Raw genomic sequence first — 19,714 nt, forward strand, 5'->3', positions numbered from 1 at the left:
TTTTCTATTCCAGAACGAAGACACGGTTCAATGTGTAAACCTTCCCCTTCTCCAGCTTCTCCAGCCTGTAATTCCAGGACATCCCTAGTACAGATGAAACCGAAATCCTGTATCAGCGGCCATAACCCTGTCAGCAGCAACTCAAAGCCATTCAAAACGCCCAAAGACAATCTACTTACCTCCAGTAGCAAACAGCACACAGTCTTTCCTGCAAAAGTGTCACGGGATAAACCATGGTAAGTACCAAAATAATGGTTATCAAAGATGTTGGTGTTCAACATATCTCTGTGTATATATCACAATCATCAAAAAAATACGTATTCTCATCTTACCTAAGTTTACAGTTTAGGCCTCTACATTTCTAAAGGAGGAAACTGGGATATTTCTAAATGAAGAAAAAATTATATATAGGAAGAGGAAAAAGGACTGTATTACTTTCTGATATTCCATCAAATGGCTGCTTTTCTAAGATGCATGCAGTGAGTTAGATACTGACCCAGTTTGCTGTCTTTAAGGTCCATCTTCCATGACAGTATCAGCTCTTAAAACTGATACTTTTAAACAGTAGGATAATTTTTGCAGAGTTCTTAATATTGGCTTAAGTGATGTTCATGAAAACTTACTGGTTAGAGTCATTTATCTTCAGCAGCAGCTGCTGTTGGAGTTCATTATTCTGTATTTTGATAATGTTTGGTACTTTGTAAGATGGCAGAAGAAAATTCTGGCTGCAAAAATCACTATTTTGGGGGCGTCTTACATCATGTACTGTGATATATATACACAGGCAGGCTTTGAGACTGCCTTGCCCATCCTCCCGTGACTGTGATGGCAGCAGCAGAGTTGCAAAAATGTAAATGACAGCAGAACTGGGTCACTATTTTATCCCATAAGAAACCGTTTTGTCTTTAGTTATCGACAGGAAAGATGCTTTGTGATTAGGTCACTAGGTTGGTGACTTGAAATTGGCTTGAGATCTGTGTTCAGTTCCTAGTTCTGTTATACCTTAGTCTCTTCAGCTTCAGTTCTCTGTCTGTAAATTTGAGATTGTGAGACTTCCTTTTTCTTAAGGTTTATCTAATTTCTTTGTAAAGATCCTTCCCTTTTATATGTAATAACTAGCATAAGAGGGTTATGATTTTAGGCAGGGTTTCTGGGCATATATGCCTAAAAACAGTAAATCATTAATGCAAACCATTCACTCATGAGGCAAAGCGTAAGTTCAAATTAAGTTAAAGGAATAGCTCGTACTTGCTGAAACATGCACGAGTTGGTGTGATTTCAGACAGCAGCTTCTGCCTAGCTCTAGAATTTACCTTGCACTGGAACAACCTTGACAAAATCTATTCTTCCCATAGATCTGAATCCACCATCTCTTCAAGTATGATGAGCATTGTGGGCAGTTATGATATATAATTCTGAAAATAGAAAATCTGAATGTTTAGACTACACACACATACATGTTAAATAGAATAGCCTCCGTCTCATCTGTAAATTCCTCATTTGCTACTTAAAACTAAATATTGCTGACTTTTTCCTCTGAATGTTGGAGGGGAATTTTATACAAGAGAGGATTTTGTTTTTAAAATCTAATTAAAAGAAAATCAGAAAGGACTTCAGAGTAATAACACTATTGACTATAAACCTGTTTGTCATCCTACTGCAACTTACATATCCACATTTCAGCAGAGTAACTGAATCTATAAACAATATCTTCCGTTCTGGCAGCAGATGGCATTCTGGCAGTCAGTAAAACCTGGAAGGGAACAAAATAACTGAGCATTTCCACCAATCCCCTTTCCTTTTATTGGGATCATCCCAAATATTTACTGATGATTAACAGCATAGATGTAGCCATTTAAAACTGACACTGCTCTGCTGATCGTTTGGCAGTGAATATGACAGTAGTTGTACCTGAGAACTGCCCAATTCTTGCAGCTCTGCTGGCAGATCATGCTGCAATTTTATTTACCAGTGGGGAAAAATGAGGCACACAGTAGTTAAAGATATTGTAATTACCACATAACAAGTCACAAACACTCTGAAGTGAAGATCAATGAAGTTGTCAAATTTAGTATTAAGTGCCTTAGATTATATGACTTGTTAAAGAATAAAACCTGTCTGATAATCATCACAGGTTATAGAGAGCTGACAGCTGTTACAGAAGAAAGTATTTGTTCCTATTCCATTAGAGGATTATAATACTTATTTAGAAAATACTCAGCAGATCTGAATTTTTTCAAGAGAAAAAATAATTCATAAAATAATGCATAAAATTAATTATTTTTTAATGTTCTGTATTGTACAAGCCATAGATTTTCTTAGTTTATCTTTTAGAAATAAATGCTCAATGCAAAAACGTTTGTCTCAAAAATGCAAGTAGGATTCATTGTATATCCGAGTGTGTTTTGGTTTATGATCCTTGGAAGTTTCCCATTGTTTGGTGCTTTTGCCTGTTACATTGTAGTCTCATACCAAACATTTACTTGACATAAGTTCTTCCAGACAGTTGTCAAATTAGCTTAATTCAGGAATTGTGTCACTTTAATTGCTTTCCAGACCTGGAATAACCTTTATTAGGCTTGCCTGATTCTTTTGTACAGTATCTCCTTTAAATTTTAGCTGTTACAATTAGTGTTTCAGGAATGGCCTGTGCAACAGCATGGCCCAGTGGATCTGTCTTTGGCCATGCCTGCCTTCATGCAGACCAACTCTTCCATTGTTTAATTCATTATGGTTTTGGTTAAGCATCATCTTGCCTGTTGACTGAGTAGCTCTTTCTCTTCTCCACATTTTTGTTCTTCACTTTTGTTCTAAGGTGTGCTGCAGAGGTCCAGGTTGCCCCATGGCTAATGCTTTAAAAAGCATGATCAGAATGATCAGATGAAAGAGATCTAACTGTTTCATTTTTTAGCTGCTGTTTTAATACTTCCTTTCCTGTAGTTGGAATATAAAGTATTATTGTGAATACATCATCCAGAAATATCTGTCAGCTCTGGTTTTTTTCTCCCTGTATCTCTCTAACATTGCTATTAATACAGCAGTGCTTAGAGACTGGAGCAGAGCTGGAGCACCACTGCTCTGTGCACGAGATAAATGCCACCCATCATTTCCTGCAGCTTGCAGTTCAGGTGGTGAGAGGTACAGCAGAAGGGTAGGAAGTGGAGAGAAAAAGGCAAAGAGTAAGATGGTTGGTAGCAATAACAATAATAATGAACAGGTGATCGTAATTAATAAGCATAGCCCAGATGCTTACCCTGCAGCCAGGAGCTCTCTCCCTCACTGCTGACCTGCCCATAGGATGCTGCTTTGCTTGCTGTGCCCCAGCACAGCTTCTGGGGGCTGCCATGGAGGATTTAGGGGCTGTGATGCTACAGGGTGTTCATTTTTACCCATCCACCATCCTAAGGCAGTATAAAATTAGGGTCAAGTGTTAAAGGGAGCTAGCCCTGAGATACCAGCTGAAGCAGGTCTCCTTGGTGGCCCTTCACAAAGCTTAGCCATTGCCTGCCAGAAGTTCTGAAAATGAAGAAAATTAGATGAAAATAATGTGGGTTTCATCAACTGACGCTCCTTCTGTAAAGAGAAGTAGAATCACAAAGTTGTACCTGTGGATAAGCATTTAAAATTTATGATGTCACTTTCCAAAGTATATTTTAATCATCTCCTAGTCTTTGTACATTAACAGCAAGGAGTAGTAATTTTTAAAAACGTGAAGAAAGGAAAACAGGTAATAAGGAGCTCCAGGTACGAGATGTGTTGTGACATACTACAATTATTTTTCTTGCTTGCTGGAAGGGACTTAAAAGGATCATCTAGTCCAACTGCCTGACAAAACATGAAAAAACAGAAGGAAATGTTACCTTATCTGAAAACAAGAATGATCTTCTAAAGCCTGTCATGTTCAAGCTCAGACATTTTTGTAGCCTTTTTCTAATTCCCTTCTAATTCATCGCCATTGGTCTTACACCACTGGTCAGCAACACTGGAAGCTCCATATTCCAGTGTCAGTATAACCAGGGACATGTCAAAGTTACTTTTGCTCCCTTATCTATTTGCCATATCCCTTTTCAATATAAGCACAGTAATATAATATCAGCTAATATTGGTCGACCACTGTGACCATTAAATATTTTGGTCACTATTTTCCAGACTGAGCAGCTTGTTATTTCATATGCAACTACTTTCACTTATATTAAAATGTCTTTTGGAGTTCTAGAGCTTTACCAAACACTCCATTCTGCTTCTTATATCTGTGTTTGTCTGTTCATTGTTTTGTTTCCCTTGATCCTGATTCCATCAGAAAATGATATCACCAGTAATCCTGTATATATTTCTCATTCACCCAAGTTTTCAGTCATGTCAGGTTTGGTGATGGTGGCTAAAAGGTTCCCCTAGCAAGCACCCTTATTGAAGCATAAATATCTGAAAAACCAGTTTTGAATTTTGTATCATTTAATGTTTGCTTTTTAACTGTTCGTATTTGTGTTTTATAATGCCTTTTAAAAAATTGAATCATTATCACAGTTGTCTTTGTCAGCTTAACGGGTAACCTCATCAAAAAGTGAAATCAGATTTTTTGCCAAGATCGGATTTTCAGCACAATTGTGTGAACTAATTGTTTATCAGTTTATTCTTCTTAGCTATTCCCTTATTTCTTCCGAGACACTTTGGTTTGTGTTTTCAGCAGGGCTGCAAGAGCAGCAGTCAGGTCCCTTCTCTGAGTTGACAAATATTCCAAGATTCAGTTAGAAATTAATATGCTGAAACTCAATATCTCTCCATCTCTTTTGCAACTCATGGCCACATTATGCAGATTTCCTTATGTAAAAAGAAAAACTAGTCATTATTTTTCAGCTGGCACTATACACTTACTGAGGAATCAAAAAGCATTTTTATCTGATTGGGGAGAATTATATTTCCTTCTTATAAAAAATGAATGTTTCTGACATGTTTGTGTTGCTGGTAACTACTTTATCACCCTTTAGGTAGATACTGCTATTCTTATTAGAGTTTCTTTTCTCAGAAAAAGCAAATTTGTTTTTACTAATTTTTTTTCCTCGATTTTTATGTTTGTTGCAGGATGTTTTTCTAATTGTGCCATTCAACAATTGTCTTTAAAAAATCTAAACAAGCTCTAAATTCAAAAATTCAACTTAAAATTTCGTAAATAAAATTAAAAACTTGATTTGTGTTTTCCTATGAAACTTTTTAAATAAATCCCAAATTTTTACTCAAAAAAATGTTCAAGGAAAAAACTCTTTCTAACCAGCAAATATAAATATAAGCACTTGTGATTTATTTACTTATGTAGACCTTTAATAGTTGACTATGATCATTGATCTTGTGCAGCTTCCAGTTTGCCATTTGGTTATCAATTCATCTTTATGTGTTATGCTAAGATGAAACTGGAGTTCCTCACTGTTGAATACAGTATCTTTTATGTATATGTATTTAAAAAAGAGAGGGGAATTATCATCTGTAGCTTCCGAGATCTCCAATAATTGACTGTAGAGAGCCAGGGGTGTTGTAGAATTTGTGTATCCTCAAATACTGAAGTTTTTCTTTTTTCTTTTGCGTTGCAATGAAATGCATAATGAAGGTTGACTTGTTGAGCTGTAACAAAATGAAGTGAAAATGTTTCCTCCCCTGGGCGTTTTTCATTATCACAGTGATCCATCCATATGTGCCCCAGGAGCTGAGATTCTGAACACTTCAAAACAGACAAACCTTTTTCGTTTTTATTAACCATATTTTACTTCTGGACCAGATAATATGTTTGACCTTTTCACTGTGTATCAGTACTTAGAATTAAGGTAGATCTTAGAACCTGGGTATGAAGATTTGTTCATATGTTTTTACATAGTTTATATATAGTAAAACTACTTGATGTAGAGTAAAAGTCTCCTATGTTCACAAAATGTAATTCCCATCTGTTTAAAGGCAAAAAACTCAATTCCTACACTGAGATGTTATAATTTTTGTTTGCCTTATAAATAATAAATTCAAGGCAGTTTAAAAAAGTAGAGGATCAATTCCTACCTTTCATAGCTACATGTTTGCATTCACTGAAACACTTAATGCTGTTCTGATTTTGTGAGTAAGGTACATTTTTCTGCCTGGCTACAGACCAGTGACCTACATTTCACTGCAGTCGGATCTGATTCTGATTCTGACTGACTAACTGCTCTGTTTGTGGTACCACAGATATGGAAGTTCCATATAATTTACTTCCAGTTCCTTTTTATGTCTTGGTGTCTAAATCTTCCTAATAGTTGTGTATACTTATTGTTTATATCAAAGTTCATACATGTTCCCATGTTAAAATATGCTTAGAAGAAATATTGGACAATGTGGGAGAGTCCACTCCAGCCACACTCTGCACTTTCTGCTTATCCTCCTCAGCAGCTACAGAGAAACAGAAGTTTGGAGGAGCCCGGGAGGGTCAAGACATAAGTAATTTTGAACCTTGCTTTGTTATGTCCAAAGGGTGTCCCATGGAGAATGTCGTCTCCAAGTCGTCTTTTTCTGATTGTAAAACCCCCACACCTATTAACCATTCCTTCTGTAGGAAGGTGCAGTGGAGGTGCCATTTTTCAGACACAGAAGACTGAAATTATGTGTGAATTGTGAATGTGGGGAACCCCCTAACCATACAGCTCTGTGGTATTTTTTATTTGGGTTTGTTTCACTAAGAAGGGCTATATAATTTATGTATTAATTGACAGTCACAAGACATCCAATTCTTCCTGAGTTGTTGAGTAGGCAAAAAGCAGTTATTGTTACTGAATATTTCCTTGTGGAGATAGAACCCAGACTGTTAAAATACTGTTGGAACTGAAAATCACATGGTGTAATCTTTTTTGCTGCCAAACTGAGAAGGTGGCATTTGTTAATGTCACAAATATGCTGTGGTGGTAGGTAAGTTAGAGCAAGGTAGTTCTTGCAAACTTTATTTTGAAAAAGGACAACTAAGCTAATAATTATATTGGGGATTTTTGTTTTTAAGTTCCTAAGATTTTATTAAAAATACATTGTACTAATGCTCAAGTCATCAAGAATTTTAGTACTTATAAAGGGACTGCTTATAATGTCTTTTCTCTTTGTTTTCAGAACTTGTATGTCATTCAGACACATCTGAGAAAATGAATTATTTTTGTGTTTGTTTAAAAATATTAATATTATTAGCAAACTGCTTCATTATCATGCTGAGTTTAGTACAGCACACATGTATCTGGTATGTGCTTGTGTTAAAGGCATGAGAGCATATTTGTAAGGGGTATGATTTGCTTAGTACCAAATACTGATTTTGCTTAATGAATAGTAGGGGACTGGATCTTTTAAAAAATGCAAAGGTTCGTTTTCCTAATTCTCTACATTGCCAGGCTTTACAGTTGCCTGGTTTTGGAAATGGCTGATTGTACAAAAATAGTCAATAATGGTACCAAGTATCTGATTTTAGTCTGGTCTTAAGATACTGTGTCACTTGCATAAAACATTTTATATCTATGGAAGGGGATTAAGTAACTGTAAATCTTTGGTACAGAAAATACCACTTGAAGATTTTTCTTTGGTTTTGCAGCGTTCCTGTTCCAGTAGTCAGTCTAGAGAAAATTCCTAACCTAGTGAAGGCAGATGGTGCCAATGTTAAAATGAATTCTGCAACCACTACCACCATCACCTCCTCCTCAGCCTCTTCATCCACCATACCTGCTCCAACCTTGGTTAAATCTGGTTTGACAACCAAGTCAGTGCCACCGTCACCAGAAAAGATTCTGAACGGGAAAGCAATTGTAGCTCCATCAATAGACAAGAAACACCAAAATGGCACTAAAAGCAGTAACAAGCCTTACAAAAGACTTTCAGGTGAGTGATGTTGTAGTTCATCTGTTGAGATAGTTTGTCTGTCTTTCTATGTTAATATTTCTGTAACTCATAATAAAGTTAATAAAATGCTGCAGCCTTTTTTTGGTTTGATTTTTTTTTACTGTAAAATGCCAGTTTGCATCTATGAAAAAAGCTTTCATAGTCTTGGGATGTGTAAAGTATTTGCAAAGTACACAGTCTGTTTAGCTTGAAATTACTGGTCAACAGGCCAAATGTAAGCTTTTAAGTAAGTCAAATCATTAAAACAGAAAGGCAAAAGACTTCCTCAAGCCATTATGGGATTTGGGTTTGTTTACAACAAAAGAAAATGTGCCTTGATTGGATGACTTTAGTTTCAGTCCTGATCAAGATGAACAGTTAAATAGTTCTAAGACTTTGGATTATCCTCCAAGTCATGATTTTTTGAAGAATCTTTTTTCTTGGTCTTACATGCTAGAAAATTCTAAGAAGATACAGGAAATGCTGTGGAAGTCTTAAATGTCATAATTCCCCTCCACCTCTACTCCCCTGCAATTCACATCTGAGTGGAGGCATTTCTAGCACAGGGGTCTTTATCTTTCTTAGGAAGACAGAACAGGGGGCTGAGGAAGCCACATTAAATAGGAACACCCTGGACGGCCTTAGGCAGGGTAGTTTTGAGGAATTGTGATCCCTATCCAAACCTGCCACCAAAGCACAGATTGCCACGTTGTGGGAGGGCAGAGGCTCCATTAGAAAGGTTCCCATCCACAATTATTTTCCATGGAGTTTCCCAGAGGTGACCTGTGCCAGCTGTTGGGCAGCAAGTAGAGAATTTGCCACCTCAAGCTGAAAACCAATTTTTGCTCTGAATGAAAGGAAACAAAGTGTTTTGAGGGGGTTTATTTTATGGGGTTTTTTTAAAGCAAAAGTAACTGACTCGTTTGCAGCTCCAGAAGCTGTGCAGGATCTATTCACCAGCTGGCAGTACTTTGTGACTCGGGCAGGAACTTCTTGTGTGTCCTGAAAGGCTAATTTTGCTAATGGCAGCATGATCCGCATTAGGTCGTCACTTTGGCACTAAGTTGGTTCACATGATTTCTAAATGTGCACTAGTTATGAACCAAGTATAAGTTGTACAAGATAAATGGTTTCATTTCCACTTAATGAGCATGCCCTATTTTTTGCCTAAATATCAGGTTTATTTTTTTCATTTTCTCAATTTTGGCAGTTAGCTGTGGTATGGCTACCTTGGCTGGATTCCAGTCCAGTGTGAGGTGTTTGCTAGGGCTGTGTGGGGCATGGAACAATGCCATTCCCTGAAAGGATTCAGAACACTGATTGCTTTCTTAACTTGTTAAAGGTGGTGTGTAAGAATACAGAACCATTGTTCATTTATAGTGTTTAACAAAATGAAAAAATATTACAAGAATGTAGCTTAAGATTAGGCTGTAACCTTCACATTTCACTCTCTGAGATCCAATTTTGTTATTCGAATAAAAACTCTATTTTACAATTAATTTAAAATACTGCTTCCTTTTAACCTGTTATTTCCTTTAATGGTTTAATTTAGCTAATCAATTCTGAATTTCTCCTTGTGCAATTGAAACTCGGAGCAGTTTTCCTCATGTCACCACGTGCCACTGCAGGACTTGTAGGTAACACTTGTACTTTTTGTACAAGTGCTTGTTGAAATGTGTTCATGAAGGAGAATCAGTTCTGTAGGGCCTTCCTTCAGCTTGCTGGCTTTTTCCATGGAGGTGACTCCTCTGCTCTTCTGTGTTCTGAGCTCTCACTTGCAGTATCTTCTAGGCTAGGGAACATCTCACTGGTGGGAATTTTTCCTAAGGACTGATCGAGCCCCCCAAAAGGCATGTGTTTGCTTTTATATGGTTAACAAATACACAGAACTGAGATTTTTTTACAGCTACTCTGTCATTATCAGATTTACAATCTGTTCAGTCTTATTCCCACTGCCTCGAGTATTGATGCAGCAACACAATAATTCAGTGATGATGCAAATGGTAGAAGTCCTGAGAGCACTGGAGATGAATTGCCTGTAGATTGTGTGTCACTATGATGGATCCCTCTCCATTATTATACAGGATTATACAAAGGCTGAGAAAAAGATCTTGGAAGGTCAATGAGATGATTATTTTAGATATTCCATAATTTCATTCCTTTCAAGTTCAAAGAATGAAGCAGTGGCTCAGAGATTTAGGTTTCCCTCAGTCCACTGCTCTGGAGCTGTACAGATGTTAATTTTTGAAGTTCCTTAATAAGTTTGGCCAGTTTACATCTGTTTCCTTTTCTTTTTAGCAACCTCTACTCTCTCTCACACCGTTTCCCCGATTGTGATTGAAGTTTGCTTTTTTCTTTGCTGAGAGACAGTGGTTGTTTGGGTAATGAGTGAACCTGCCCATTTCCAGGAGCACTGTCCTTGGTGAGAGAGGAAACGGCTTGTGGAACCACAAAAGACAGTCTGTAGCTGCCCAGCATAAGTGGATCAGTGTTTTCCAGTAGCAAACTGCAGAAAAATTAATTTCTTTCCTAAATCTTCCTTAGTCATTCTTCTCTTTGGGGTGAAGTCAGATGGCCAGCTAACACCAAGGATAACGGTTGTGTTGCAAACAGGAGTTTGTGACAGTTCAGTTTTGGCCCTTCCTCTTTTTTTTGTGTGGGTTTATAACAAATGCTCTTTATGTTGTCCACTCAACATGAAGAAGGGGAATCCATTCCAAAGAAACAGCTTTCTCAAGCTGTGCACAGGAGTCTGGGGGTTGTCACACCACACGTTTCCTAATACAGAAGTAGTCAGAAGCTGCATCTTATTATTGATAAGAAGGTGATAAGCTTCATATACTGTATTGCCCAAACCAGGCTTCCACTTTTTCTGACTATAGTTCCTTATATTGATTGTATGTGTATATGTTTTCCTAATAACTGGCTTTGCTATAATCAGTCCTGCAAGTCTTACTTCGTTGGGACACTTGTTGACAAGTAGCAATCTGGAGAGCCTTGGATTTTTGAAATATGTTCCCCTGTTGGTCCAAACCAGTTCTTGCTCTGTGACTCCCAGAACACTTTCCGTAGCCTTATGACTGCCTGCAGGATTTTTCATTTGAAGGCGTGTTCATTAGTCTGTATGGTCTTTTTAGTTTGTTCTTTTCATTGGCATTGAAGGTTTCTAGATGGGTGATTCAGTAATCTGTGATAGGAGCATCTTAAACTCCAGGAGTAATTAATTGCTTTAGTTCATAAACATGTGTTTTCATCCATTAAGTAGAAAAAATATTTATTATATTGACTCATACACAGCTACCTTTCTCTTTCTGGTGTGCTGTTATTGCCGCAGAAACTACAATTACTTGTGACATATTTCAGTCTGTCTGAGATTTCACCAAAAACCTGTGCCCACTGTTTTTTCTAAGCCTACTTTTTGGTCTGTCTCTGCTAACTGGTCAGTCGAATAACCGTTCAGTGTTTGCATAAGCACTTTTAAGTCCATGTAGCAGAATACATAAAACTGTTGGTACCTGTGGTATCTGAAGGACAGTTGCTGTCTCACACAGGCTGCTTGGCCTCACTTTTCCAGCTGTTCCACTTGCTGTGATGCTGTCATAACTTGTAACACAGCTGTGAATCACTGTCTGTCTCTCAGCCCTCGTTTGTTCGTTTATAGAGAATTTTTAGATCCTCTGATTAAGTGCTGTATTTGAGTACAGGATGTTTATTATATCTGAATGTAACACCACTGTATAGTTAAAATAGGATTTGGCAAATAGTTTATATTCCCCTATCAAACAAAAGCAAACCAGTCTGTCAATTAGACCATATTTCCTCAAGGTGTATGAAGAGAGTGGTAAGGGGTTTTGGTGGCTTAAACTGAAAAGTGTATGTCCATAGTTTTGTTACAACTCTTAGTGAAAATTCTAAAATTATATTAACATAACATAAGGGAGGTGATGCTATCTGTGGTATATAAATACTAAAATATTAACGAAAATTAAATATGCAAATACAGCATATTAAATATTAATGCATTTTTAATGTTAATCATGAGTGGAACTCCAGTAAATGCCTTGTTTTCATAATCTCTGCAAACTTAAAACTCCATGCCTCCCTTCACTTAGGGAATAGAAACTAACAGACACGTTATTTTTATACAGATGTAGATACATTTTGTTTTTTAAATGCCATCTATAATCTTGCATTTACTTTGGAGACACCATGGGTTGTTTTCCAGAGCTTATGTCAGAGAAATGTTCGAAGCACTTGAGACATCGAATGTGTCTTAGCCCGACTCAGGAGTGAGGTTTGCTGTCTTTTACAGCCTCAGAGGCAGTGGGTTAGAGATGGAATGGAAGTCACAGGGATTGGGATTGGGTTTGGTCCTGTGTGGGGCCACTGGTTGAGTACAGCTCTCTAAGCAGCTTATTGCCATGAAATCCTGCTCTAAATAGTTTAAAACATGCAAGGACCAAAGAATGCACACCTGTACGAGTGATGCACACTATTATGGGGTGCTGGGGTAGGGATCAGTGGTTCAGGCTGAGCCTGATTGAAGAAAGTTCTATCAGGCAAAAATTAGAAGTTACTCTGGTTAAAATTTCTGTAATAATCTATTTTTATTCCTTTCTCATTCCCCCATCAAACAGAAAGAGAATTTGACCCAAATAAACACTGTGGAGTACTGGATCCTGAAACAAAGAAACCTTGCACAAGATCGCTCACCTGCAAGGTATTTTTCTTAGAAGATAAAATATCAGATGCTTTGTTATAGTTTAAATCCTGCCACAGTAGTTTGAGAGGTCATACCTGCTCCTGTCTTTACAGACAATGGGTATGGTATTCAGACGCTGTCTTCAGGTAATTCTTTTGAGTAATTCTGTTTCTTTGAATCAGAGCATCTGCATTATTCCACTGATATTTCTAAAAATATTTTTTTCTTGTCATTTTATTATGCAGAAAGCATTAACGTTTCATGTAGAAGCACAAGTATTATTTTAAATGCTCCTTTTTAGTTCATGTGTGCAACAATGTTGAAGTGTAGTCAGTTTTTAGTTTAGAAAAATTAACATATTTTTGTATAATGAATTACTTGGAGGCTGCCCTTGTGACAGTAGTAACTCTCACGTGGAAAATTAGCAGCAATGTAAGACATTTATAATGAATATTTGTATCTGTATGTGCTGCCTGTCAGTAGAGATGATCGGTTAAATTCACTCTAAGATGTATTCACATTTTTCAATCCAATAGAATCAGTTTTTCATTGGAAGCTAAAAGCTACAATGATGTTATTTCTTAATATCTTAAAATTACTGGAATTCTATTTTCTGTCTTAGAAAAGGTAAGTCAATAGTCTATTATATGAAAATGGTTGCAAAAAGTAATTTAAGCCTCAATGTTGGCATTTCCTAAGAATGACTTCATAAATCAGCAAAGATAATGTGGAATAGCAGCTCTGTTTCCATAACTGTGGCTAAAGTTGTTTGAAGTAGATTTTATCTGTTAGAGTTGTGGTGTATCAGAAGTATAGAGGACTCATAAATAATGTCATGCACACACAAATGCTTTTTAACCACCCTATTTTTAGACTCATTCACTTAATCATCGACGAGCAGTTCCAGGCCGTAAAAAACAGTTTGACATCCTTCTAGCTGAACACAAAGCTCGATCCAGGGAAAAAGAAGTCGCAAAAGACAAAGAGCATCCACCATCTGCAAGGGAAAGCTATCAGAGCCAGCCCACACCAGCACAAGACTCTCTGTCAGGATCCTCAGTGAACTCTGGGCAAGAATCTAAAGTAACATCTCCTGCAAAATCTAGACCACCAAATTCTGTACTTCCAAGGTAAGCAGTTTGGAATGTTGCATTCTGAAGGTGCTGTAAGAAATTTCTTAGTCTTTCATACAGCTTTTACAGTATCACTTGATACTTCTTTAGGCTATTGCACAATAAAACATACTAATGTAAGAATTTTTGCTAACTTTTATTATCCTAAATCTGCCCATGGTAGCCTGCTGTCTGATGGAGAATAATGAGGTAAGGAGTAGTGTCCATCTCTGGCTCAGAATCTCAGACTAGCTTTGGCAAAAATGATCAGTTATAATTAGGAAAGTTTATATTCAAGTCATTCTGGCACATTTGGGAATAAAAGTTCTGAAGGCATCCCTTTACAAAGAACAGTATGAGGTATTTGATTTGCTGAATTCTAATTATCCTCTTGAAAACTTTCCCATGTGTTTTGTTTATTTGTGGGGAGCTTTTGGTACTAGTTGTGGCTGGAGTGCATTGAGCTGGACTATTTGGTTTTGTTCATATTTGTATCGATTAATCATTCATTTCTTTGCAGAAGCCTTGGTCAGGATTGGATGTTCATTTTGGAGCTGTTGTACTATGATAGTCCCTATATCAGAGAGATATTTCTTGTATTTGCTCTCTCAAGTCTTACAGACACAGCCATTTCAAATGTTTTCTGTGTTCACCAAGCCCTAATGAAATTTTATTGCAGTGGCAAAGGTGAGCCTTACAGGACTTGAGTGAAAGGTCAGTGAAAGAGTACCCATAGATAAATCAGTGTGAATCTGCCTAATTCCTGTAAAAGGAGTGACCTTACACAGCGCTTACATAGAGAGGCAGACAGACAAACAGGCAAACATGGCTTTAGTAGGTGTTACAGTCAAAGTAGCAAAGCTGGAATGCAATTCCATGAGAGTCAGCTGAAGAAATTGCAGACACAGTGGTACAGGAGGAGGAGGTTTTTAGCCATGATACGTTGTATTTGTGCAGCCTACACTTCTGCTTGTGCTGGGGTGCCTCTGTTGGGTCGTCCTGTCTGGTTTGGCAGCAGCTGTGCCAGGGGACGGCCTTGCTACCTGTCTGTGGGAACCATCCAGCCTGTGGCTCTGCTGCTGGAAGGCTTCAGCGAGTCTCCCTGCTCTGCTGAGGCACAGCTCTCAGCGTTCACTGGGGAGACTTGGCTGGACCCTGCTGAGTCATTCCCAGCTGGTGCCATCCCTGAGCAATCCCTGTGCAGGTCAGGAGAGGGGATGTCCACAGGCTTAGTGACTGCTGTGTCCTGAGGCCATGAATTCATGAGACTGAAGAAGATGATCTGCACATTTTGCCCAGTGTGAACATCTCCAGCCTCAGAGGTCTCCATACATACTTGGTTGTACAGACTGTAACTGAGACCCTTTTCCATCCCCAATTCTAATCTAATTTGTTTCCAAACTCTTTTGAAAGGCAAGGCACCATCCTGTCCTGTGGCACAAAGGCATTCCTACTTTGTTTTGTTGGATTTTAGACATAGGTGAAGAAAACCTACATGCTGTGGGAGGTTCTCCCAGTTAATTCACTCACTAATCTATCTGTAGAGGGTGTCAGCTAAACACTTTTATTAAATTTAGTACACTAATTTCAGTAAATTTTTGGTATGAAATATAACTTCCTTACTGGACCCTTGGAATGAATCAAGTAGCAGAGTAATGGTGCAGTGTAAGAATATTTTACACATCTGATTTTTATTTGCATTTAAAATATACTTTGCTTCTCTCAACATCTGAAACTCAACTTCATGGCAAATTTAAAACTTCAGGCAATACAAAGGTGCTTCTGCAAACATTAACTTGATGATAACCCCATGATATATTTCTTACAGGACCAAATGTCAGCGATTCAATGTCTTCTTCTGTCCTTCTTTACATGATCATTTCTGGTACCATTTACTTCGTTGCTTGATGCTGGCAGGTAGGTTTGCAGAGCCTTTGAACACTGATGATTTAAATGTATATTCTCTCCTTCTAGACCTTCATCTGCAAACAGCATAAACAGCAACAGTTCTTCAAACCACAGTGGGTACGTACCAGAACTGCCACTGCCTTCCATGGGAGGAGATATAACAAGCAGATTGTCCAGTGATGAAGGAGAAGCGGATGGAGTTGAAGAATCTGAGAAATTAGACTGTCATTTTTCTGGGCACCATCCCAGACCTCTTGGGGTATGTGTCTGTCTCTAGCATGCCTTGCCATTATTCTTATATAATGAGAGAGGGGAGAAAAAGTAACTAATTTAGTAAAAAGGTAAGAAATAAGGACCTTACATTCTGAAAAGTGTTCTAAAGAGAACAAATACATTTAACAGAAAATTGTATGTATGAGAGAATGTAGGAGGAGAAGACTGGTCAGTACACATGACAAATTGGTTGTAGAACAAGATGGGCAGCACAAATCAGAAGTTTTAGCTTTAGATTGTCCTCTCAGTAGACTACAGTTTGGGTGTAGTTCTGCTATACTGAGGAAACTTACGTTGCTTTAAATGTGACATGAACAGATAATCTCTTTGTTACCACAGTTCTTCTGAAACTGTACCTTGCAGTTGGCAGCAGAAGGCTAGTACAGTGCCTAGTTCATTTTTGTAGTGTGGTTGAAAGCGGTCATTAAATATAATTTATGTGATTGTATGTGGACTTAGAAGCTCTTGCTTCATTCATATAAAATGGAAAGGCTCTGGTGGTGGCTTAAGTATGTGTTTCTCTGGTAGTTGGTTTTGTGTTTCTCCTGTGGTAATGAGAAATTTCATTGTAAGTACCATGAGCTGCTTCGTGGCATTATCTCTGCAGTGTGAATTTGTTTACACTGTACAAACAAAGATGCAGTGGAAGAACTCTTGAACTTTTAAAGGGTTGGATCTCATAAGAATTGAGCCAAGGAATACACTTATGTGTTTTCCATTTGATATGCTGAATACAACACTGTGATAACTGTAGCATTGTTTATATTCCCTAGAGCAAAGGAGAACTTGTTACTGTGAAACACCAGGAAAAAGTATGACCTGAACATTAAATGACTGTCAGAGGAAATTCTGTATTTCTTTCCTAAAGAGAAAATCAGAATTATTTAAAAAATAATGCAAGCACAGCCAGCTCTTGTACAGGCCTTGTCAGTGAGGCATGGCTGCCAACAGCCATTGTGCTTTAGTGTCCCAGTTCTGTGTCAGGGCAAACCCACTGACTCCTCTGTTCTCTGAAATCTTAGCATCTCTCACCTGAAGCAGTTACTGGTAATGTAATTGTTCTCAGTCCATATCATTGTGACATCCAAAAAGATGGTGTAAATCACCTCCAGCACAGTTCATGCCAAATGGCTGAATTTCATATTGCAGTGAACCGTTTCCCTTACCAAGTCCTCTCCCAGCTAGGTCATAATAATTGATGGGGTGGCAGGGGAAGTCAGTAACTTCTTAAATTGCCTCTAAGTGGTACCTGATGTGAATGGCAGCTCATTGGGACATGAGGCTAGTTTATCAACACAGGTGGTGGTTTTAATTAACCTGTTTAACCTTGTCATGAAACCGACTCAAGATGAACAGTTGCAGTCACCACTTGCTGTCCATTAGGCTGAAAAGTGCTTTAAGTGGATGCTTTTCTCCCACACCAGTCCTTCTGCTCTCAGCCAGAATTTGTGTGCCTTGGTCTGTTCTGTGATGGAGAGCTGTCTTGTTTTCTGAGGATGATTTATTACAGGTTTCTCTCCTACAAACAGCCGTTGCAGCAGTTCTCTACATCATGTAGATCACTAAGACTAAACAGAAACAAGGGCAGATTCCTGATTGTACCATTTCAGTGTAGTTGGACTTTACAGGAAGTTCTCCAGAGGAAGCAGTGCAAGTTTCTCCTGAGCTCTGCAGAATTCTCAAAATATTTATTATTCCTGTAAATGATTTTCATGCACTGTGAAGAGTGCATCGTGTGTTCTGTTGTGGTGCAGATGCCATGGATGATAATTTACTTTTTTGCTAAAATGTCAGTGGCTTGTTTATTAAATACATACTGAAGATGTTCCTATTGCACCTTTTTTCTTTTCAGTTGTATTTTATTGCTGTTACTCAGTTACGAGATTTAATATGCACAGAACAATGTAAGTTGTCTTTTTGAGGGAGTAAGAGTATTACTAACCAGAATTGCCTCCTTAAAAGTACTTCAGCAGTTACATTTTCTCTGACAGTGACTCATTAGCAAAGTTTGAAATATCCTTTACACTGAGCTGAAGCATTATGCACATATTTCGTAATTTGTGAAAAAAGTATTTATGCTGCAGATGGTGAAAACTACTTTTTAAAGATGTTTTAGATGCATGATACAAATTACAACGGTTTTCCTTGATCTATCAATAAATCCTTTATAATGTAGAAACACATTTTAATAAGCAACATTGGAATACTTTTCCTTTCAGTTCTGTTCCTATGGCAGTCGCTTAATGGGAAGAGGGTACTATGTCTTTGACAGAAGATGGGACCATTTTCGATTCGCACTGAACTCCATGGTAGAAAAACACTTGAACTCACAGATGTGGAAGTAAGTGGGAATTTTTACACTTGATGGGTAGTTTAAATTCTTTAGAACTTTTAAATGAAGCACTTCATAGGCAGCTTGTGTAAAATTATCTCTGTATTAAGGCACAGCAGTAATATGTGTACAAATCTTCTCTTTTCTGCTAGGGAATATGCAGCCTAACAGAACAATGTCCTATTCTGGGGTAAATTTCTGCCAGATTTAGGACTTTTTTTAGTCCCTCTGAATCTGGATTTTGCCTGGATTTGTATACCTTTGTGATGCCCCCATATCACCCATTCAGGCCTTGCTTTGTATGACTCATACATTGTGAGATAAGGACCTTCATATACATTTCTTTATGTTTAGGATGGAATATGATGGTTTTTAACTCCATAGTGCCCTTACTGTCTTTGGGATCTTAAAATTATGATTATTACTCACTGTTGAAACACCTCTATTTGGCATATGCAGGTTCCAAGCACTATAGGCTTTGACCACACAGATACATTAAAACAGACTGCACTTCTAAATACAAATTTAAAAACTCATGGCATCTGCAGATAGGATTGATTTTTGAGGGTATTTTGCTGCAGAATATGCATTCTTCTTCCAATGTAATGCCACTAAAGTGCAGTGTTTCGTGTCACTGTTTATTATCAGGACTGTGTTATATTCATTGGATGCCAGCCATTAGATAAACAAGGTTTGATTTTTATTTAAATATATTTTTAAGCACTAAAGCTTGACTTCTCTGACTAACCGAGTAACTTGATGATAACAGTGCCACTGTGCTAGGAGACATATTTTGGAAATGGTTGGATTTGCCATAAAGGGCCCCATTTCTTGTCTGTTTACAGACTAGAGAGTCAGTCTGCAAGGGGCTCCTCTGTTCTGCTGTGGGAATTTGGCTGTTAACTCGTGTCTGTCGCCTTCCAGAAATGAAAATGTTTTTGTTTCCTTTAATAGGAAGATTAAAACTTGTTATCTATTGGCTTTGTTTGTCAGGAGAAAAGATACTCAGGCATCTGAGATAATGTGTCACTAGTGCCACTACTATCACAGAAAACAAAAATAACCTCTGTAGTAGTTATTCGATGTTAAAGATAAACAGGCCTCACTCATCCTACTCCCACTAAATCCAGTTGTAAATGTTTTCCCAAATTCTAGCTATTTACGTAATCTCTAATATCGTAATGAATTCCAGCTGTACTGACTTGTCTGTATAACACAGGAAGTTGCCAGTGTTTAACCCCCATTGTATTCCTGTCTTGTGCTCATCCCTCTGGACTGACCCTTTCCTGTGCTCCCCAAGCAGGGGTGTGCGCAGGGCTGGTGCTTCACAGCTGGTGCTGGTGCAGCTCTGCAGCTGTGGCTGGAGGTTTGGGAGTGCAAGGCTGTGTTCTGAGAAGGATAATTAAAGTACTTTTATCCCTAGTTTTCAAAGTACTTCCCAAAAATGGGTAGGAATTGTTGGCCCTTCGTTAGCAATAACTTGAGGAATGGCTGTGTGCACATCAGGTGGCAGCCAGTGGGACT

At 38.0% G+C, this 19,714-nt stretch overlaps 1 protein-coding gene across 6 annotated transcripts in view; it reads left to right on the top strand.

Annotated features, from left to right (window-relative positions):
• ATXN7L1 (ataxin 7 like 1) overlaps positions 1–19,714 on the top strand; it is a 114,098-nt gene that overhangs the window by 82,369 nt on the left and 12,015 nt on the right. For all 6 annotated transcript variants that reach the window (XM_071552641.1, XM_071552640.1, XM_071552642.1 and 3 more), the window contains 6 exons: positions 14–236; positions 7,580–7,863; positions 12,501–12,583; positions 13,439–13,695; positions 15,652–15,844; positions 18,078–18,199. In XM_071552641.1, the coding sequence (XP_071408742.1) occupies positions 14–236; positions 7,580–7,863; positions 12,501–12,583; positions 13,439–13,695; positions 15,652–15,844; positions 18,078–18,199 (1,162 nt within the window). The remainder of the gene's footprint in view (positions 1–13; positions 237–7,579; positions 7,864–12,500; positions 12,584–13,438; positions 13,696–15,651; positions 15,845–18,077; positions 18,200–19,714) is intronic.

This window comes from Pithys albifrons, chromosome 3 (genome assembly GCF_047495875.1).
Source record: "Pithys albifrons albifrons isolate INPA30051 chromosome 3, PitAlb_v1, whole genome shotgun sequence".
Taxonomy (NCBI): Eukaryota; Metazoa; Chordata; class Aves; order Passeriformes; family Thamnophilidae; genus Pithys; species Pithys albifrons.